This window comes from Pecten maximus, chromosome 4, assembly GCF_902652985.1.
Source record: "Pecten maximus chromosome 4, xPecMax1.1, whole genome shotgun sequence".
NCBI classification, from domain to species: domain Eukaryota; kingdom Metazoa; phylum Mollusca; class Bivalvia; order Pectinida; family Pectinidae; genus Pecten; species Pecten maximus.
In genome coordinates, this window is record NC_047018.1 from 32364500 (window position 1) to 32389019 (window position 24520).

At 36.2% G+C, this 24520-nt stretch overlaps 2 protein-coding genes across 2 annotated transcripts; one reads left to right on the top strand and one right to left on the bottom strand.

Moving 5' to 3' along the window:
* Positions 1-1636: 1636 nt before the first annotated feature.
* LOC117325857 lies at positions 1637-13508 on the bottom strand. The gene is made up of 7 exons (XM_033882355.1): positions 13424-13508; positions 11299-11346; positions 10543-10695; positions 8971-10274; positions 8291-8443; positions 7435-7537; positions 1637-7154 (listed from the first exon to the last, which is right to left on the bottom strand). The coding sequence occupies exons 2-7, from the start codon at positions 11321-11323 to the stop codon at positions 5164-5166; spliced, it is 3729 nt and encodes a 1242-aa protein (XP_033738246.1). The 5' UTR covers positions 11324-11346; positions 13424-13508; the 3' UTR covers positions 1637-5163.
* A 1-nt stretch (position 13509) lies between these two features.
* On the top strand, positions 13510-23518 carry LOC117325858 (coiled-coil-helix-coiled-coil-helix domain-containing protein 7-like). Its single transcript, XM_033882356.1, has 3 exons — positions 13510-13655; positions 20143-20244; positions 22665-23518. Exons 1-3 carry the CDS (start codon positions 13542-13544, stop codon positions 22854-22856), a joined length of 408 nt encoding a protein of 135 aa, XP_033738247.1. The 5' UTR covers positions 13510-13541; the 3' UTR covers positions 22857-23518.
* Positions 23519-24520: the final 1002 nt, after the last annotated feature.

Consider the following 24520-nt stretch of genomic DNA (forward strand, 5'->3'; position numbering starts at 1 on the left):
CACAATTTTGGTAAAGCGCCTTAAGACCCTTCTATCTATGAAGAGTGTTTGATTCCACCATATCTGAGAGGAGAGAAGATTTAGCCAATTTGACACTTTTTTGCCCCACCCCTCAGGCCCCTAGGGGTCAAGGACCATATAATTCACAATTTTGGTTGACTTTTAGCCATAGAAACTTCATTGAATTTGGTTCAGCAGTTTTGAAGAAGTTGACAGACCGTATTGTGAAGGGAACCCGATATTGTTTACTATATATATATCACCTGGCCGGTCTTCTTTATAAAGTCATAAAAATATAACTGGTCAGGTGAAGTGAGCAGGGTTTGCAGCTCCTTTTTATAGGATTGCATAGGGTGGCTGGAACAATGTGGCAGGTGGTGTTAGGTGGCACAATGGTGTAAGGTGGCACAATGTGGCGTAGGTGGTGTAGAATGGCACAATGTGGCGTAGGCGGTGTAAGGTGGCACAATGTGGCGTAGGTGGCACAATGTGGTGTAGGTGGTGTAAGGTGGCACAATGTGGCGTAGGTTGTGTAAGCTGGCACAGGTTGTGTAAGCTGGCACAATGTGGTGTAAGGTGGCACAATGTGGCGTAGGTGGTGTAGAATGGCACAATGTGGCGTAGGTGGTGTAGAATGGCACAATGTGGTGTATGGTGGCATAATGTGGCGTAGGTTGTGTAAGCTGGCACAATGTGGCATAGGTGGTGTTAGGTGGCACAATGTGGCGTAGGTGGTGTTAGGTGGTACAATGTGGTGTAGGTGGTGTTAGGTGGCACAATGTGGTGTAGGTGGTGTTAGGTGGCACAATGTGGCGTAGGTGGTGTAAGGTGGCACAATGTGGCATAGGTTGTGTAAGGTGGCACAATGTGGTGTAGGTGGCGTTAGGTGGCACAATGTGGTGTAGGTGGTGTTAGGTGGCACAATGTGGTGTAGGTGGTGTTAGGTGGCACAATGTGGTGTAGGTGGTGTTAGGTGGCACAATGTGGTGTAGGTGGCACAATGTGGTGTAGGTGGCACAATGTGGTGTAGGTGGTGTTAGGTGGCACAATGTGGTGTAGGTGGTGTTAGGTGGCACAATGTGGTGTAGGTGGCACAATGTGGTGTAGGTGGTGTTAGGTGGCACAATGTGGTGTAGGTGGTGTTAGGTGGCACAATGTGGTGTAGGTGGCACAATGTGGTGTAGGTGGTGTTAGGTGGCACAATGTGGTGTAGGTGGTGTAAGGTGGCACAATGTGGTGTAGGTGGTGTTAGGTGGCACAATGTGGTGTAGGTGGTGTTAGGTGGCACAATGTGGTGTAGGTGGTGTTAGGTGGCACAATGTGGTGTAGGTGGCACAATGTGGTGTAGGATACCAGATACACTTTCTCTTTACTGTGACACAACTACAGAGCAATGTCCAAGGATAATTGTTGAATCTCAAGTCTTCCTAATACTTACATACAACCCCCTTTACCTTACCTTTTTTGATCAATCCTTCACTACCCTCGGGCAATACATACTTGTCTCCAAACCACAATATGAGATTTCTGGGAAAAATTGGGACAGTCACATTATGATTGTTTTCCTATAGTGTAATATCACGAATGAAAAGACAATTCATCTTCAACAGTCAAAAAATTGAAACAAAAAAAACAATTTAACTTTCTATTATTTTATTCTGAAAAGGTTGAATCCTCCACAGGACCAAAGATGGATCTGATCTGAGATAGATCAGAAATACATTATCTAGATTACATTCCATCTTACAATTAACATGCTATAATTAACAGTGACCATCACTTCCCTACATACATGTGTATGGGAACAGGACATTGGCCATCATGACCCAAAACGATCTTTAACGAGTGACAATCTACAACAACTGCATGATCCAAGATAATGCATTAAAATAATATTTATTGAATCCATTTACATTAAAAATAATTAGAACTCCCTTACCAACTGTATGTTGATAAATTTCCATTCTCACATGATTATGAAACTAGTATTGATAATAAGCAAAACCTAGTCAAAACCATCTGCTGTATTGGGAGATACTATCTTGTTTAAAGGACAGCTGGACGGACAGATAGACAACTAAAACAATATGTTTTGTTGGAAGGTTAAATAAAGGAAAAGAGTAGAGAATCAAGTTCAACTAACACTATATATTATCTCCAGATGTTAACGAACATGTTTGAATGTTAGAAAAAAAAAGAAAAAAAAAATACATAAAAAAAACCCCCCAGATATTAATGAAATATTCAAGAAATTACATTGGCACAAACTTTTATATATACATATATGTATCCAAGTGAAGCAAATTTCTCCCATCCCGACATGTGTTCAGATATGCAGCAGCACATTATCTTATCAATTTCAGTAAAAAAATCTGTCCATTACAAGTAAATCTATACACTATAATTTAATCCAGATGAGAAGAAAGACTAAAATGATATTTCAATCTAAATTCAATGTTATGATATTTATTGGTATTGATGTTGATAACAACACTGAAACTCATGATCATGTACAAAACAATACCAACATGCATACTTAAATGCACAGGCTGTCGGGTCTGTAATACTTGTACAGGTTATTAATGTATCAAGGGGATACAATTTCAAGCTTTTATTAATCAAAAGGACTATTTCATTAAAAAATATTTACTGAAAAATAATAATATTAAGAAAAAATGTTTTGGGAGTTTTTCTGCTCAATCACACCAAAAAAATATTCAAGTGAGCTTAAAACCCGAATAATTTATGCAAAACCTTTTATATTTTGAAAAATTACTTTCAGACAACTTCAAAGAAACCCACTTTCAAATCTATATTTGTTCAAAATGGCTAATCAGTGACAAAATGTTTTGTTCAGTTCACCAGAAAATGAGACAGCATTACTGGAAATCGTGTGTATACCACACACCAGGAAATTTGAGCGTATGCATATACCGTACCCTTAACTTGATACCAGCATTTTGCAATGGGAAAGGAAGTTCCTTAATACCTCATGCAAAATCGTGAACAGCAAATAAAAGGGTATACTTAAATCTTATTCTGAAAATAATCACTCGTCTCAATTACCACAACAGTATAACAATAAAATGATCACCATCACAGGACTATCGTAACGAAATTCATATCCATTGTTAGTCATTATATATTGCTTAAAGAAAATGTCTTAATAGTTTGTGGCACGAGATTTAGAGGACAGAAATCTTAGGTTTATAATTGCTTGCAATTTGCATTATTTCACTGAAAGAATGATGGAGGGGAGATAACTCAATAAATTATCAATAAAAATACCAACAACAAGTCCAAATGCTTTCAACACTGACAAACATTATAACATTTGATTTACAAGCCATTAAAATGATGTAATGATCATGGTATCAGAATATACTACTTTTACTCGCCAACAAACATGACATATATACACACCACAATCAATCAAGACTGGTGAAATACATTTCATAAATATTCCATCAAACTAAAAGACCGTAACACAATTTCTAAAACTTTTTGTTTCCAAACTTGAATATAATATTTTTGAGATTCCAGAACCAATTTTTTTTGTTGCAATAAGGTGAAATTTTCAAAGCTAATAGTTTTTTTTATAAATCTATGTAGTGATTATGTAGTGATATTGTGTTATAAATCTATGTTGTGATATTGTGTTATAAATCTATGTAGTGATATTGTGTTATAAATCTATGTAGTGATATTGTGTTATAAATCTATGTAGTGATATTGTGTTATAAATCTATGTTGTGACATTGTGTTATAAATCTATGTAGTGATATTGTGTTATAAATCTATGTACGTAGTGATATTGTGTTATAAATCTATGTTGTGATATTGTGTTACAAATCTATGTAGTGATATTGTGTTATAAATCTATGTAGTGATATTGTGTTATAAATCTATGTAGTGATATTGTGTTATAAATCTTTATAAATCTATGTAGTGATATTGTGTTATAAATCTATGTAGTGATATTGTGTTATAAATCTATGTAGTGATATTGTGTTATAAATCTATGTTGTGATATTGTGTTATAAATCTATGTTGTGATATTGTGTATCAAATTCTAAAACTTAGGCACCAATTGACATCACACTACCCTCTCTTATCCAACACAGCATCGTGCACATACACATTACACACACCCCAACTAGGATTCCTAAAATTCATGCTTAGTTCAATAGATAATTAATTTAATTGCTCTCAGATTATATCAGGAAATGTACACTAATATGGCAAAAAAGTGTTTCCTTCAAAGTATTCAGCAGTTATTTTTATCTTTTAACCTTCATACTACCACAACTCACATGGTAAAATTTCACTCTACTAAGTTTTGCTGTCAGTTAATGCTGATACAAGAAAGCAAACTTTGCTTCATTTAACGAAACCTTTATATTTCTCACACCCTTTATGATTAATGTTGAGAACATGGCAGATCAAAATGTATTAAGACAAGATACCATCAAAAAGCCATTGTAACTGTAATTGTCGGTGAAGGAAACTGACACAATCTAAGTACATTTTACAAGTGTATATCAGGAACAGGTAAAACAGCCTATCACTGATCATAATCATCTCAATGTCGAGATTCCAATTAAAAATAATTAATTTTCATAAAATATATAACTACCACATATATCGGCAATATAACAGTAGGTTCAGTGTATCAGTAACTATAATGCTTCAATTTTATCAATAAACTTGGTAGAGAATCCCAGATTATCATTACTGAATAAGAGTTCTACCTCCTGTATCACATTTTGGATTTGGACTGCTTGTTTTTTCACAGCACCAATGACTCAGAGAAATATGTATGAGTAATTTATTCCCAAAAAAATTCTGATATGATTTCCAAACCCCTTTTACTATAAAGCAGGTGGCTTATTTGGTAGCATTTAATATCTCTGTAACAGGAGAGGAAATATGCAAAAAAAACATTGAGCTACCTGCAGGCCACCAGCACTTAGCTCAGTACAATTTTGCTACATCTAAAATACCAATAATTTCAAGCATTTTAATTACCAAGAAATACTAAAAAAAAGTTAACTTTTCAATGCTTGCATACAATAGAAAGTTATATTAAGGGATGCTCTACCAGTCTATGTATTTGTGATCTAAAAGCTGACATAGCTTTCAAAGCTATACCATACCATCTGATCATGAGCCCTGTTGATAAACATTGTGATGAGAAACTGGCATTCTTTTTTGCATTTCTGTTGGATGTACCACAAGGTTTGGGGTAGCACTGGTGGAATAGGGTGTAGTTTGTATGGGTACCATGGTCGGAGTGTGGGTAGCTTCCATCTGAATTACTCCACCCTGGGTGTTAGTTGGCAGGTTCTCCAAGAATCTCAATGTCTCCATGTAGCCCAGTAGTGTGGAGAAGGTCTGTGCCGAGGGTGTCTGTCTTGCATCCGAGGTCTGTAGGACAGTCGGCCGAGTTCCTTGTTCGCGTACTGGCTGGTACTGCACTTGGTCCAGCACCCCGTTGGTGCGCACCAACTCCATGTTGGCGTCTTTGTTGGCGATCATGTGGTGTTGTTGTGGCTGAGCCAGGTACATAGTTGTACCCTGGTGCTGCATTGTACGGTAGTCGTTACCTCCAATCACTCCCGCATCCATTGTCTGGTTGACGTTGACATGTCTAATTCCTTGATTACCCACTTCCACTGTGTACCTCTCAACCTGCATTTGATTGGCAGGTGCTATGTGCAGAGTCTGCTGCATCTGAGCTGGCTGCTGCTGTTGCTGTTGGGTCATGGTTGCCATAGTGATGACTGGTTGGGCATTGATATTTTCATACAGGTGTATGGGCAGAGGTACCTCCCGGGTCTCTGTTGGTATAGCATGTATAGGGTATGGATTATTAAGCGATGGTTGCGAGGTGACTAGTACTGCTGGTTCCTCCCTCATAGCTGGCATGGCAACGGCTGCCTCTATCCTCTCGTAATGCTTTATCGGTCTCTCCTTCTTCTCCCCTCTGGGGGCACGTGGAGGCTTGGCATTGGGGTTGTCTCCAGAGTGAGATGACCGTAAGTGACGCGTGAGATGATCTTTACGCCCAAACCTTTGAGGACAGTACTGACACAGAAAATCTTTTTTCTTTGTATGGGTTATCATATGTCTACGCACATCCTTTTTGGTGTAGAATTTTTTACAACAATCTTTGCACTCGTGTGTTTTTTCTAAGCAGTTTTTCACAGACCTTGCACCACTGTGAACTTTGAGATGATATAGCAGTTCCTCACGTGTCTCATGTTCCTTGTGACATATGCCACATTCAGTTGTCCTCCCAGACTCAGCATCGTGGAAGGCTTTATGAGTTCTATAGGAGAAGTTATAGGAATATTCCTTGCCACATTCCTCACAAACCCAACGTTTCTTGTTGGGGTCGTGTGTTATGAGATGATTTTTGAGATGGTCCTTGCGATTAAAGGACTTGTCACAGTAAGGACACTTATGGTGACGTGGACAGGTGTGTATCAGACGATGCCGCTCTAGTTTGAACTTTGACATGAAACCTTTTTTGCAGCCTTCATCTTCACAAATAAATGGCTTAATGCCAGTGTGTTCAGCAACATGTATCACATAAATGGCTTCCTTTGTGAATTTCTCCGCACAATAGGGGCAAGTCATGGGTTCCCTTCTTGGACCCCTAGGAGTTTTTGGCTTTGGAATTTTCAAAAGTTTTCGTTTGCGACCCCTCCTTTTAGGTATAATAGGCTCATCATCTTCTTCATCATCGTCATCATCATCATCATCAACACCAAGGATATCATTAAGCAATTGATCTGTGGTTGGTTCCTCTAGATCCTCGGTCTCGTTGAATGGAATAGGTTCTTCCATCTCCGGTGAGGCTGGTTTCTCAATAACCATCACTGCAGGTTTAATCTTTGGGGGTCGACCTCTCTTTCTAGGAACATTAGGTACCATTGGGTCCTGAACCCTCACCTTAGACAAACGGGCCTTATCAAGCCGTGCTCTCCATGTTTTGGACGGTTTTACATACTTTCGTGGCCTCCCTTTCCTTGGCCTTCCTCGTAGTCTTTTACCACCAGGAGGCACTCCTGGGCACATGTGAGCTTCTAATTCAGCAAATGTGCTGAATCCTTCAAAGCATACTGAGCACACCCATTTGGCTGGAAATTCTGTCAAAGAAAGTGATTTTATGAACACCATGAATTATCATTTCAAGCATGAATATTCAACCTTTGCATGAGGCCCAAATGAATGAAAATCAAATACCCACATCCTTTACTTGTATAAAAAAGTTGTTTTATTAAGGTTCCTTTTTTGCAGTTCTTTGAAGCTGTAATGTATTTAACAACTTTATATTAATCTACTTCAATTGAAGTTCGAAAGATGAACAAATTAGGTTCTTTTATATCTCAGAAGAAGCAGCAACACTGTAATTAACACTTGTCGTACCTGCTCCTTCAGGGGACTCGTCATCAGGAAGCATGTCTTTGCCCATCTTCTCTGCATAATCAGCTGAGTACCACACTTTCAGTTCCGTGTTTGATGGAATCGGCTGTAAAAAGTAAAGTTCAATCATTAATTACACAGGTTACCAGTTAATAATGAAAGTTACCAGCAGAAGCCATCACAAAATGCTTACATCCAAACAAGGAACTTGCTTCAAAATTTATATGAAGGCAACAGGCAAATGTTTTTGCTTATTACGTAGTAAATCAAAATCCGAAACTTGACTCAACCTTATATATTTCGCTACAATAATAACGAACTATTACCTTTTGTCCTGTGTAATTAGTTATAAACAAGTTTAACGGTATAAAGAGATATCAAATGAAATAATAGCAATTTTAGTTGGCCAAAAGTAATGATAAAGAAAGTTAAAAGTCCAAAACAAGACAAATTTGAATGTAAAACATTTGACTGCCATAAGATCACTCCCAGACCTTCAATAATTGTAAATGGCAAAAAGGAGGGGTTTAATTAGGATGTGCACTTATGGAATCAGATCCATTGGATTAGATTGCACCAAAAACTTTTATTTTGTGAGATAGAGCTCGAGTCCCTGGGGAACAGCAAGGTACTCATTGTTAAATCTTGTTTTAATCAAGTAACCTGTTCTCGTCATTCAGAAGTTTGCATGGTGTTATTTTTGGGCAATAGAATTATATAATGAGTGGTATCATGTACAAGTGGGACAGTGCCAAAGAAATTAAGATTAATTTCAGTAAATCTGAATTTTCTGTATGAAGAAATGTACTGGTACATCTTTAAGTAACAAGAACTAACTATAAAGTAGAAGATGTCAAACCTTTGTAGAAACATAGAATATGTACTCCTTGAACTGGTAAGCCACCAGGTTTTGTTCAGAAGCTGTTTTTGCTGGACGGATAAACATCATCCAGTTGCATTTATCCTCATCAGTAAAATCCAGGGTGTCGACAAAACCATCTTCCTTGAAAATCTGAATAAAAATTCTTAAAATTTAAAACTAATACATATAATACTATGCACGAGTATATATCAGAGTATCACATATTTAATAAACATTCACATATACAAGAAAATAATTTAAAAACATGCAATTGATTTCCTGTCAAGACCAGTGAATTTCAACCCAGTCTGACAGTATGCTTTCTACTTAACATGAGCTCAAGACACACTGTTGCGACATAAATTCATGAATGGCTATTCCTGTAAAATATTCCATGCTATGGGAGGACTCAGAAATAAAGAAATTCTATGCATGAAGGGTGCTGGACAAAAACAGCATACCTACATGTACATGATACTACCCCCATCTAGGTGGTCCCTGTTAGATCTATATGGAATTATGCTTGGGTACATTACATGACAAAATTGACCAGCTAATGTTTGAAGACATTACAACATGTATAACCTTGATACATGACCCTGATCTTTTACACTATGATATTCAATAATTATCAATTCAATATCATTAGAATACATAAATTATAGATAAGCGTCTACCTTGAGTTCATATTCTTGGTCTGCTGCATTGTTGACAGGTTTTGGAGGCACCTCATCAGCAGATTCAACTTGTTTGGCTGTGGAGTCATTTGATTGTGATTTATCAGCCTCAGACACGGTCCCTGATGCCTGACCAGATTTGGCACTGTCACCTTCAGGACCCACTTCACTTGGCTGTTCTTGTTGCTGCTGCAGCATATCGTCTGGTTGTAGCACCATTTCATTTGACTGCTGTGGTATAAGCTGAGCAGACTGCTCTTGTGGTAGTAACTCACCAGGTGGATTTTGTTGTAATAATTCACCAGGTGGATTTTGTTGTAATAATTCACCAGACTGATGATGCAGCAGTTCACTAGTTTGGTGTGACATCAAATCACTAGGCTGTTGCTGGATCAAGCCAGTAATATTGTTCGAGTGAGACACCTGCGTTCTATGGGGTCCAGACAATACCTCCCCTGTGGCAGGGTTCACCAAGAGGCTGTCCCCTGTTGGAGTCACTGTCAGACCATCAGTCAACTGGTTCTGTGCGCTCCCCAATGTTAAATTATCGCTAACAAGCATCTGTGTGGATACCAGACCATGCAGGGCATTTACTGGTACAGCATTAACAACTACACGTCCCTCACTATCCACAGTAACACGGGTCTCAAAAGACTGGTTTGGTAAGTGAGTTAGCTGCTGCTCAGCAGTGTGGCCGAGACCAGCATTAGAAGAGAGACTGTCAGTTACAGGTAAACCTGCCTCAATAGATGTTTGCAGATTTAACTCGGACCCGAATTGTGTTTGACTGGATAGCATATCGCCTCCACTAGTAAAGGATGGGAGGGCATTAGCAACATCTGTGAGGGAGTTGGCCGTAGACAGGTAACATTGTAGGCTCTGTGTGACCTCTGCGTCAGTAAAGGATCCTGGCTGCAGAGTCTGGGAGCTAGCCACACCAACCTCTACCATCTGCTGACTGCCCTGATTGTCGGAAACCATCCCTTCAAACAGATCTCCACCAACCAGCACCTTGTGATTTACTCCAGTGCCTGGATCAAAGTTCTGTTGAGACTCCAATGGAGTTACTTCTGAAGGCAAGTTCATGGAGTTCTCAGGGTTCTCTGAGTTCACTCCCTTTTGTTCTGAAGCAGGAGGCTCCAAACTTTTCTCATTGCTTATGTCTTCCTTCTGTTCAGTTACTTTTTCTTTTTCTTCTTTAATCTCTTTTTCGGATTTTCCTTTATCAGTTGATGCAATTTTTGCCATGAAAGGACCAAACTGTGACTTAACTTGAACAATCCGCTTAGCAAAAACACCATATCCTGAAAAGAGAATGCATATCGTCAAATTGTTTACAATGTTAATAGAGGCTCAACCAAACAATAAAAAAAGTAAGTATAGTAAAGTTACAAACACATGGTAAAGGATTTCAAAACATTATCAAATTAATTATAGCAATAATTAGCTGTATTTATGGTTTTTATAAAATTGTTTTCACCATTTTCAGGTTAATTAACTTAAAGATGCGTGGTCTAATATCCTTTTACTGTGCATTTTAATAATTATGCTTGCCAAATCTTGAGTACTTACTTAATTTTCCCTCTTGTGTTTTGACTGGCTTTATGACAAGACCTTGTGGAAGAGTCAGTCTGGCTCGAGAAGGAATAACATTGTCATATACTTGGTGGAAGCCACCATGCTTTCTACACATCCCAGGTACACTCTTGCTGCATTCAGAGCACCCTATATATGTATCGAAGAAGAAATATGATAAATGATATAAATACACTGAATATGCCAATTTGGACAATACACAAGAAAATGTCATGGTCAACTCATGATCATAAATACTTACAACTAAGGATATAAATAGGTTTACTTTAAAATAGTATAATAGTATATACACTTCTTGTAGTTAATTTGTAGGACAAAATATAGCTTCTTGAATATCAAATACATGTATATATTCTGTTATACAAATGAAATAAATAATGATATTCAACAGGGACCTGTTCAATTTTAAATTCATTTTGAAAGGAAAAGGAAGTCGAACATAAGACTATATATGGCCATGTGTCAAAATAAAGAGGCAATCATTAGCAGAATCTTTTACATCACATTTTGAGGCATTGAGTCGGACAACAAAACAGCACCATTTTGAATGAGCTGGTTGATTCAATTTCAACATTTTTTATCATTACAAAACTGGTATGAAATATATATATTTAATTACATCAGTCAGTAATTATATAATGAATCTTAATAAAAATGAGTAAAAGTGCTGCTAAACTTATTTAAGCCTGGATACTACAATATACCCTTAATATAATGACAATTTATACTTACAAAAGTCATCCTTTTTTGATGACATTTCGAAGACTTCCAGAATGGAGACTGAAATGTCAATACAAGAAATATGGATTAGAACATGCTATAAATTGCTATCATTCATTTGACTGTTATGATTATATACTTAAGAAACAAAAAGTAAAAAAAGTAAATTACCTTAAAAAGGAGGGAATGTTACAAACACTAAAAGGATAATGATCATGATCACATAGCTATTAATAATTAGAAAAGATGTATCCGAGCCACATGAATGCTTCAAATATTCTTGGAACCATTCTCACATAATATTTTCCTCAACAATTTCAGGGGCCCCAAATAATTAGATAAAATATAAAAGCTTTCAAATATACAAGTACATATATCTTGTATCTTGAATGTGTAGACAATGGCCACCTTTCAGATTTAGGCTAGAGAGCACAACCATCTAGCGTGATCAGTAGAGTGGCATACTCTGGATGCTGAGGTTGCAGATTCAATCCTCATTGAAGACAAATTAAACTGCTTGACATTTTGTTATATTTTGAGCAATTGACCACTTCCAGTGCTAAATATATTAGGAAAATGCTTCTCTTACAGGTGAGGTCTCTATCAAAACATCTGGAATTTTTTAATAGTCTGTGAAAATACTTTCATACTCCACTCAAGTTTCAACAATTTAGATCTTCAAAGATTAGGTTTATTTTCAACTAACTATAGATTAGTCCTGAAGAACTATATTGTAATTGTCCTGGACCATACACATATCATAATGGTTAGCAGTGAACAGATTGTCTTCGTTTATTTTTTCACAGTTTTCAAGAAATGCATTTTTCTATGATTTTATTTTTAATATAAATATTAAGTCATACTATGAATGGCAAATACAACCTTTTTTTATAAAGGTGAAGAGTATCAAATATTAATGTATAAATAACAATAATGTCTATTAGACAATTCAAATGAGTATTCATTTATACATCACTTGAACAGGAAAAATGTTTCTCTTTAATTTTATATCTTCTTTTTCGGCATATAGCCGTATAATTTTCTTTTGGCCCTGGATATGACGCGACAGGTGGCGTTTAACTGGTCAAGATGAAATATGTGATTGGTCAATGTAGCGGTAAATGCAAAATGTAGATATGCAGTTAAAAACGAAACAAAGTTAAGATTGAATGCAAGCTGAATAAGTAGATTATCTTTTTACATGACACATTAATAAAATCATATTCCTGATTCAAATGCTTTATTATTAATCAAAAATGATTCAAACTGATAAAATTTTGTTTTCGCTTTAGTCTGATAATTTATTTCACCATCAGTTTTACATTATAACCATCAGCATTAAAACTATGCCGTTCATCTTTTTTAAAGATATTTCTTGTTTATAAATCAATATGGTAGATTAATTTTAAGTTTAGTATGGAATTACTTTCTATATCCAAAGAAGATAAGATTAAAGAAAATATTCAAAGAAGATAAGATTAAAGAAAATAAGTTCTTATTGACCAGATAAAAATGACAACATTCATATTTTGCTCAAATGTCATATTGTAGAATTCGCCGCAATATTTGCAGTGCAGTGCTCATGGGCACCGGCTTTGACGCTATACGCCTCTCAAAAATATCTCCCGACATAGTGAGCCGAGGGCTTATGCTTAGGAATCCGACACGTTGGTTACTTAGGATGCACAATCATTCTGGATCAGAATAAGAATGGATAAGCTGACTCGTTTATAACATCTTATTATTTATTTTTACTCAGGACTACACTAATAACAGCAAGCTATTTCGTCAAAAAACGTGACAATCGATTATGGCAGATTGATTTGTCAGTGCACAAATCTTATTCAGACTATAAAATATCCACCACACATTACGTTTGGTAGTAGTGTAAGGCACTGTTTAAATCTCTGGACAATTCTTTATGTAATACACACTCATTCGTAACCACACACTACTGTTAGGTTTTAGAAATGAATCCACTCTCGCGGCGCACAGTGCTCTTGAGGTACCAGGGAGGGGTCAGGGCCCACACCAGGGAAATGGCCTCATATAAAATTCATGTAATAACCAAAGAACAGCTAATGCAAGCATAAGGGATTCATGGTCAATATAAAAGAATCCATTAACGAAATCTTACCGTCCTTAGATGCGTATTTGATAAAAATCTTCAAAAATTAGGACAAAGAATAATTTAGTCCCGTTGGTAGCCATTACCGCAGTGCATGATGGTATAGAATGTCCGTGACGTAGCTGTCATGGCGGCCCCCATGGAATCTTCAAGTTCAAATGAAAAGAAAAAACCTTTACAGGAAAAGAGGGGACCGGATGCTCACATAGCCGACCACAATATCAACTCTGCATGCCTACGGGTGAGTTTAGATGAGTATATCCTTAAAAACATTACTTAGTCAATAAAATTTACGTCTTCGACGATGTTTATAAGGCTCGATCTATTTTTAGCCCAACTTTCGTTATTGATCAAGCATCCTGAACGACAATGATAAATGAAAATGAAAAGGTAAACTCTCCAGAATATTTGATAACTGTGTTAAGGAACAGCTTATACCAAAACTACAACATATAAAGTTTTCACAGTTTACCCGGGCCAATATATAGGCATCACCCAATCTACACGAGGATCATATACAACAACTAGAATCTATATAATATAGCATCTACATTTTCGTTATGTCCATCATATTGTGGTTTTTACAACGACGTGAACAGACCTCTACAATAGATCAGTTGCTACCTCATGCATTAAGCTACACAGGAACTGAATATAGTGTAAACAATGTATATAAAAAGTGTGCATAATTTAATGGCAACTATACTAGGCACTAATGATGTGCAGCATAGATGTCACCGGTACAAGTATGGGGCTAATTAAATATTTGTATATATGATTTACAAATATGTATGTGTCGTCGAGTTACTTGTATTGTGGAAAGTACCTTGTCTATTTATAGTAACGTCTGTATCTTGTCTGTAGTTCAGGTGGTCGTCTCGTGATTGTCCTTATTTAGTCTTGTTTATGTCTTATATGTAAATTAGGGTGTGAAAGTGTGAAAAAGCATGCAAGAGTGAGAGAGCGTTAGATAAAACTCCATAACTCGCGCGAATCATCGCAGTTGCCATTTAACCGTTGGCTGAGACGTATCCTCTGGGGTCCAGCAACTACTACCTTACGATGTAGGTATATGACGTGACACTATTTCACAAGACTGCTGAAGTCTTGGAAGGTATATATACTATACAGAATACGTATTTACCGTGTAATAGATATTTATTGAATATCAACATTAAGCGCGTATTCGTATACACGTAGTATTAGCCGGTATATATTGATATATACCGTATATACATTGTACTTAGTCCGGCTGTTTTTATGTTTCAGGGGTTTTTATGTTTGTACATCTGGAAATGTCTCCGGTTAGTGAATAAATAAAGAACCAGCAGGAATTTGGGAGTTTGTTATTATGTCCCGCATTTTCTTCCTGTGACATAGATATTAATATATATAATATGAAATCAATGTTTAACAAATTTTTAAGAAAAGAAATCAAGGAGCTTTATCAGAATATGGAGAAAAAATGGCAATGTGGAAACAATGTAATGTGGAGGTCCAGAATATTGTAGCCTATATATTAAAAGATGGACGACTTATATAACTGATATAAAAGCTGTAAATGATAATAATGTGAAATTCAAATAGATACAGTTATATAGGATTAAACATTAGGATGGTGCATTACTTTACATGGATGTGGTGATATCCCTAAACTCTTGCTTTAAGCTTTTTAGAGAGCCTGTAGATACCATCTCTTAGGGATGATAATTGCAGAGTGGTATATACAATGGTAGTTACATAGTGGTATATACAATGATAGTTACAGAGTGGTATATACAATGGTAGTTACAGAGTGGTATATACAATGGTAGTTACAGAGTGGTATATACAATGGTAGTTACAGAGTGGTATATACAATGGTAGTTACAGAGTGGTGTATACAATGGTAGTTACAGAGTGGTATATACAATGGTAGTTACATAGTGGTATATACAATGGTAGTTACAGAGTGGTATATACAATGGTAGTTACATAGTGGTATATACAATGGTAGTTACAGAGTGGTTTATACAATGATGGTTACAGAGTGGTATATACAATGTTAGTTACAGAGTGGTATATACAATGATAGTTACAGAGTGGTATATACAATGGTAGTTACGTATACAGAGTGGTTACAATGGTAGTTACAGAGTGGTATATACAATGGTAGTTACAGAGTGGTATATATAATGGTAGTAATAGAAGATCAACACCTTCCTTTGTCAAGATGGCTTTATTACTACTCAATCAAAGGATGACTGCTACCTGCAATACATACACATAATATAATGATTAGTTATCTCCTCCCCCAGGGACAGGATTTTTATGGGTAGCAGAAAAACTAACACAAGAGAGCGTCCATCGCAGAAGTAAAGAGGAATGACGATCAGTGTCCAGAATTAGTGTGTGACAAACTCTCTGAAACAATAATAAACATGGAATAAGAACACAAAAGTGAAGAGTCATATCTCATCCAAAGGCTTTGTCCAACACACACATTAAGAGCCAAAGAGCAAGTACTTGTTCCTTCACAATGGAGTAGCAATACACAGGTTAGCCTTGAGCGACCTCATCCATCACTATTCGTAAGAGGTGATTGACGACGTCCAGATCTCAGCATCTCCTTCTGTCCAGCCTGATTGTATGGCTGAAGACGTGCAAGGGCACGAGGCAGTTTCGGAGTTGAAACAGCATCATATGTGGGCTGAGTAGGCTGATCTGGAGAGTCAATACGTGGCGTAGTGATATGTGTCCTGGTGGAAGGTTCCTGTACTTTTCTAGGTGTCACAGCATCATTGAGCTCAACAGCTGGCAGACAGGCTGGCGCGACTGGGCTAGCATCTGTTGGTTGAGAACTGACTGAAGAAGGCCGATCAATCGGTACTTTGGAAGTGCAGACTGAATTATCAGCATGGACTTTTCGTGTTGACACAGGCTTGCCCAAATGTGTCTGGCTTGACGAAGTAATGAAAATTTCAAAAAACATTAAAATATGTTTTTGTTTCAACATGAAATTAAATCCCAACTATATACATATGTATATAGAGTGAACCTCTCTATTAAGACCACCTGAAGGACTGAGTACAAGTGTACAGAGTGTGCTTAATACGGAAGTCGACCTCGTTAACCTTTTACTCTCAAGAACCTTAACTTGGTCTGTTTAGATTAACACAAGTTTGAACTAAGCTTAACATGTGGCAAGCTGCCCACTAGGTTAGTGTGACCATGACTAGTCAAAATCATGTAGTCATTAGCATTAAGTAGTAGTTGAGACTGTCGGAAGTGGTCATTTACTGAAGCCAACAATACAATGACACATAGAGAAAAAAAAGAACGGGACTGATTAAAAGTACCTATAATAGAGGGGTGGTTGTAGAGAAAACTAACGGGACTGATTAAAAGTACCTATAATAGCGGGGTGGTTGTAGAGAAAACTAACGGGACTGATTAAAAGTACCTATAATAGCGGGGTGGTTGTAGAGAAAACTAACGGGACTGATTAAAAGTACCTATAATAGCGGGGTGGTTGTAGAGAAAACTAACGGGACTGATTAAAAGTACCTATAATAGCGGGGTGGTTGTAGAGAAAACTAACGGGACTGATTAAAAGTACCTATAATAGCGGGGTGGTTGTTTAGTGAGGTTTCACTGTATATCCTTTGAAATTTCACGTTTTTCATACATGGAACAACAATTGCATATTTAGGTTAAAAGATCTCTTCTCATCAGAAATAATCTACTCAGTAATAAACAATTTGGATTTGTCCCGGGAGATCTACACAATTGTAGCTACTAATGGTTTTGAAAGAATGGACTGAAATAAATGATAAAGGCGGCCAAATAGATGTTGTATACCGGTACATGGACTTCATGAAAGTGTTTGACAAAGTTCCACATCGTGGACTACTAAAGAAACTCGCAGGATATGAAGTTAGTGACGCGGTCACCAACTAGATAAGGGATTTCCTCAGTAACAGATGTCAAAGAATTTTAGTCAATGGTAAATCATCAAAGACAATAACCTGTAGTAAGCGGCATTCCTCAAGGAAGCGTTCTTGGACCAATTTAGTTTTTAGTATATATTATGATTTACTCGAAATCCCTGTAGTAAGCAGCATTCCTCAAGGAAGCGTTCTTGGACCTATTTAGTTTTTAGTATATATTATGATTTACCCGAAATCCCAAAATCTAAATCTCCCCTTTTTGCGGACGATACAAAATTATACTGAGAAATCAGGGATAGCAATGATAAAGACACTTTGCAAAACAATTTAAATAAACTTGAACAATGGTCAGCAAAATGGCTGCTCAAATTCTATCCTAACAAATGCAAAGTGCTATCAATTAACTCCAAAGAGAAAAGATTTTATTACATGTTGGGAGCAATGGATGAACAAATAGAACTCGAAAACATAACATCTGAAAAGGACATTGGAGTAACAGTGGATGAAGATTTAAATTTTAGAACCCATATCCTGGAGTGTTTGGAGTCCTTATAGGAAGAGGGATATTGAACTGATAGAGAATGTCCAAAGGAGGGCTACAAAACTCATACTGGGTTTCAAAACCTTAACATACCCTGAACGTTTGCAAAGACTAAAACTGCCAACCTTGGAACACCGAAGGAATAGAGGGGACTTAATCAATGTACAAATGTATTTAAAATCGTGAAGAATTTCTATGATGAACGAGTCACAGCAAATACATTCCAAATGGATACTAATAGCAGGACAAGGGGTCACTCCAAAAAGATATTAAAAAACCTTGTAACCTTGACATACGGAAAAACTTTTTTAGTTTCCGTGTAGTAGATGCATGGAACAACTTGCCGCAACATGCAATCTGATTAAAATCAGCTGTTACATAGCTACATGTAATATCCTAAACAGTGGTGCAACATTTATAACAAAAATAATTGTTAAAGCTATTGTGGTATAGAACATTTATAGCAAGTTTCATATAAATCTGTTGATAAATAAAGGTAGAAGTGTGCTAACCAATCTAATTAAAATCTAGAAGGTCATTCTCACTTTGTTACATGAACATCTAACAACATCGCATAAGGGGTCACGTCAGGATGACCTTTTGGATTAATCGATCAAATTACTACTTACAGAATCTTGGAAGTGAAATTCGTATGTCCGAAATAGCATGCATGGCTTGCATAATCTGTCAATCTGTTTCAAGTCATTTCGTCCAACGAGGCATATAGCTATACATGCTGTATCGAAATGGTTAGCTTCAGATGCATGATGTGACAAATGGGCGAGATCGATGACATAGAAAAAATTGTCAGTTCGACCTGAAAGTGAAATATTGAGGTAACAAAGGTCATCCTGACGTGACCCCTTATGCAGTGTTGTTAGAAGTTCATGTAACGTAGTGAGAATGAACATCTACATTTTAATTAGATTGAGTGCTAACAAATAATTGTTAATTATACCAATAGTTGAAACATGAGCCAAATAATTACTCTAATGTTTCAACCTGCAAACAACAGGAAAATAGATACACAACTAATACTTTTTTCAGAATTTGTAGATTTTTGTCACAAACAATATGATTAATAATATTTGATTTAAAATAAAGGCCACCCCCACCACTACAGATATATTATAAACTTGAGGAATTTTAAGGGCTCTGTATGAAGGTGTTCGTGCCTGTTCGATCCCTACCTTCCCTTATAGTGCATGGGTTTTCTTTCCTCGGTAATAAATGGTACTTATAAGTACTTATATTATATAACTGATCTTTGCCATTCTAGTTCCTGACAGAACAAAAGGTTTATAAACCAATTTTGGCCTTAGTATAATAAAAAAGATTTGTGAGTTAGAAGTTGTCTCCCCTTGTCCACTTGCATAGTTTTAAAAGGTTCACTACAAGAATGTGATGGTTATTGTTTTAAGTATTTAAAAGGGCTTCAAAAACAAAACAAATCAAACAGTAGTTTAAACTTCCTATTATTTCTAAAAAAAAAAATTTAAATGCTCGATATCATTGGTTGATGAGCTTTCTCTTCCATCTGTCAGCCATTTTCCTTTTTAAAACTGCAATGTTTCATTCTATAATATTAAAGAGGCTTACCCGCAGACGGACCGGTAAACGGCACATCTCCGATCACTAAATAAACTTCAGTACACGTTTCTATGTGACAAAATTAGAGGCTTTCCGACTTTATTTCTTGAAAACAATAACAGAATATGTATTTAAAAGACGTTTTAAAACTCAACCTGAGAGGAAAATGTATGGAATATAACGGCAAATCTTCTTTGTAAATCGCCGCTGCCTTTGAAGTTATCACTGTGCGGCACTGTGCACGTGCTTGTTTCTTTGATGTGTCAATCAAATTAGACTCCACTTTATAGCGGGGACTTATTGCGGGTTGCGATTAAATAAATAATATTTAAAAATGAGGTTTTAATATCACTTTTCAGCGTTTTATAAGGAAAATAAAATGAAAAACTCAACAATTCCAACAATCTGTCATGTGTAAAAAAATCTTTTTCTATTAGCCAATTTTTCTGATCTCTCTGCGGGCAAGCCTCTTTAACTCCTTGATTTTAATATATTTTTTAAAGAGGAATGTTATCATTATTATCAACGAGATGATCAGTAATCTGTATTTGATTGGTACAATCCAAAATATGAAAAATTATATACAGTATCAATCATTTTCTCTTGTTCACTGGGAAGGAAGCAATTTTCAACATCACATGTGTTTACAGTTTCTTTTTATTTTGCAGGAGAGTAAAATCAGCCTGGATTGTATAGCCCGTAATAACTTCGCAGATAATGCCAGGTGTGAACCAGAGTTTCAGAACTACAGAAATTGTAAGAAATTTTGGGTAAGTTTTAATCCCTATAATGGAATCACAAAGGTATAACACATTCACCTTATTTGTGACTGTTGTGATGGGTCATTACACTTTATTTGTGACTGCTGTAATGGGTCATTACACCTTATTTGTGACTGTTGTAATGGGTCATCACACCTTATTTGTGACTGTTGTAATGGGTCATACCACTTTATTTGTGACTGCTGTAATGGACCATCACACCTTATTTGTGACTGTTGTAATGGGCCATCACACCTTATTTGTGACTGTTGTAATGGGTCATCACACCTTATTTGTGACTGTTGTAATGGGTCATCACACCTTATTTGTGACTGTTGTAATGGGTCATCACACCTTATTTGTGACTGCTGTAATGGGTCATCACACCTTATTTGTGACTGCTGTAATGGGTCATCACACCTTATTTGTGACTGCTGTAATGGGTCATCACACCTTATTTGTGACTGTTGTAATGGGTCATCACACCTTATTTGTGACTGTTGTAATGGGTCATCACACCTTATTTGTGACTGTTGTAATGGGTCATCACACCTTATTTGTGACTGTTGTAATGGGTCATCACACCTTATTTGTGACTGTTGTAATGGGTCATTACACCTTATTTGTGACTGTTGTAATGGGTCATCACACCTTATTTGTGACTGTTGTAATGGGTCATCACACCTTATTTGTGACTGTTGTAATGGGCCATCACACCTTATTTGTGACTGTTGTAATGGGTCATCACACCTTATTTGTGACTGTTGTAATGGGCATCACACCTTATTTGTGACTGCTTGTAATGGGTCATTCAACCTTATTTGTGGACTGTTGTAATGGGTCATCACACCTTATTTGTGACTGTTGTAATGGGCCATCACACCTTATTTGTGACTGTTGTAATGGGTCATCACACCTTATTTGTGACTGCTGTAATGGGTCATCACACCTTATTTGTGACTGTTGTAATGGGCCATCACACCTTATTTGTGACTGTTGTAATGGGTCATCACACCTTATTTGTGACTGTTGTAATGGGTCATCACACCTTATTTGTGACTGTTGTAATGGGTCATCACACCTTATTTGTGACTGTTGTAATGGGCCATCACACCTTATTTGTGACTGTTGTAATGGGTCATCACACCTTATTTGTGACTGCTGTAATGGGCCATCACACCTTATTTGTGACTGCTGTAATGGGTCATCACACCTTATTTGTGACTGCTGTAATGGGCCATCACACCTTATTTGTGACTGTTGTAATGGGTCATCACACCTTATTTGTGACTGCTGTAATGGGTCATTACACCTTATTTGTGACTGTTGTAATGGGTCATCACACCTTATTTGTGACTGTTGTAATGGGTCATCACACCTTATTTGTGACTGTTGTAATGGGTCATCACACCTTATTTGTGACTGTTGTAATGGGTCATCACACCTTATTTGTGACTGTTGTAATGGGTCATCACACCTTATTTGTGACTGTTGTAATGGGCCTTTATATCAGTCACAAATAAGGTGAATGTGTTATACCTTTGTGATCCCATTGAAACTGGATCCTAGAATCAATATATAAATGTTCATCCATTCACCCTCACTCAGAATATTAATTGCAGACTAGATTGATTTTTCTTTATTGTTTTTTATTACTAGTGCATTGAACCAGAGACCTATAAAATAAGGGACAAGCAACATTGTTCTTAGCCTTACTGATGGTCTATATACTATACAGGTCTCTGATTGGACAGATTGTTTCTTGTCCCTTTTGGTACATCTAATTAGAGCAATATATGTCTATACATATATTGATAATTCAAGCCATTTCCACTGTATAAATGTATATGTCTCATTCTGTCTGGTTTTCGTTTAACCAGAAAAATAAATACAAGTACAATTAATCAACATACAAATAGTTTTGTCCATCTATCAATCAACAACTGTATACATGTAGTTAAGTTTTTGGACAAAAGCCAAGTAACCATTAACTAAAGTATAACTCCTAAGTGTCCAGTAAAGTTTTAACCGCTGTACTGCTAAAGATACTACATTACAGATATTGTAAAATATGGCCCCCAATGTATGGGGTTAAGACCTGTAAAATGAGGGTTTATAAGGCCTAAAGTTACATACAAAACATAGAAATGGGGTACAATAGGATTTCTCGGGATGCAATTAATTAGTTTTTCACTTTAAATTTAAAGATATAAAAAAGAGAATATCAAACATTTAGAGGTTGGTAATAGCAAAGTATGTCTTTGGTTTGGTATAAGAATATACAACAGGTCATTCTTGTTTTAAATCGATAATGATTATTCTTTGTTGCCCCTTCAGATGAAATGATCGTAACTAATACCTATATTGACAGTTTATGTATTAAAGGGTTTTTAATTTCATTTCCTGTTTAAACATTAAAACATTTCCAGACAAAGGTCCAGTGGCGACGTTTCTGGAAAGGGCAGAGACCTACGTTACCGCTTCCTGAAGATCGAGAACAAGCCAAAAAGGACTATGCAGATATCATGGAGAAAGTGTTAGCTTCTAGTCCTCAAGCTGAATTAAGCCCAGAGACAGGTGTTCCATTCACGTTTAGATATGTCGATCCAGACGTTAAGTGAGATGGAAAGATTTACAAATGACAGATAAAATGTTTGCGTACACAAGTTTGATGTCAGATAGTTTTGAATGTATGGTTTGAGTCTGAATCTGTTACAGTTATTTAATGGTATTCAATTAAATAATTATCTTAATGGTGGATGTCTTTGTTTGTATGTGTTTAAATGTAGTATGTGAGAATTGTTGTAAGTTTAAAAAATGATGATAATTAAAAGAAAGATTCTGATTATCAGATAGTACCTGGTAATCAATACAAATAAAGAGGAGGTTTTTGCTATTTATCGGTATATATATAATAATTTGTTAGAAAAAGAAAAAAAAAGAAAAAAAAAACCCAACACAGTAGAGTAAAGTACTTGCCTGGAAAAATAAACACAGAAAGAAAAAAGATGTTACAGAATGTAATAATGATGTAATTGAAAAATAGTGAAGAACTCTGTCGTAAGACAATTTCACAAATGTACACATGCCCACCTAAATCCTGAGTAATTTTAATCCCTGGATTTGTTTGTACACTGTGTATATCATAGTTTACCTTTGAACAACTTGAGTTCTTTCAAAGCTAAATCAGAAAACACTGACATTAGTGTTTGGGACTATGTAAGTGTGACTGTTTGTGTTTTAAGATTTTATGTTTATAATTATTAAAACGATTCATACCCATTAACTTGTCTTTTTAACTAAATACTTAGTATGTTGTCGTACATAATGCATATGTTTTAATACATATAGATTATACCCTATCACAGGCGAGGAATTTGTTGTGTAAAAATGCTTAGCGATGTTTTTAATTCGCAGCCCTCTCGTAACACACAACCAACTATAGTAGAACTAACAGTATATATCAAGTAATTAACATAAGAAATATTGTAATTCTGGATATTAAGCAGAATTCTCAGATTTGTGATATTTGACTGGTAGAATGCTAAGATTGAGGGCTATCCAGTTTGTTGAAATGATTGACCATTATCTATGTTAATGGTCACATGGGGGTCAGATTTGTTGAAATTCAAAAGTAAGTCTTCTGAATAATGAAGAGGTCCAAGACAAAGGTATTTAACAAGAAACACACTGAGATTCCATTTTTGAAAGTTAACGGCATTTAAAACCTTTCAAGGTCAGATGGTCAATTTATATTCAACAATTTATTTTGAAAAACCAAGTGGCCAACAGTCCATGCTGTTTGGTCAGTTGTGAATGAATGAATGAATGCTATCAACTTTGTTCAATTGAATGACCTTGGTACATTTTCGGATACAGGGGACAAAACTTACGATCGTTCATTACACATTTGACAGTATCTTGCTTGAATGAACCCATATCAACTTAGGTCTCCAGAATACAATGTGTAAAACCTTCAAAGAAGTATCCTATTTTTGTGAATTTGACACACCCACTTTAAAGTTAGCAGAGGTAGGATTAATAATAAGTGAGCAATACGGCCCATTGGACCTCTTGTCAATAAAACAAATACATGTCGATATTGCATGAACCATTTCAAGTGTTTTATTGCACATAAATGGTTTCAAAAGGATTGAATACATATGAAAACTTTAAATCGTAATATGGAACAGAAACTGCTGGGTACGAATTTTGTAATTTACAGGGACCTGTCAACATGATATAAGTTAACACCTGCTAGTTGTACAAATATGCTTTAACTGCG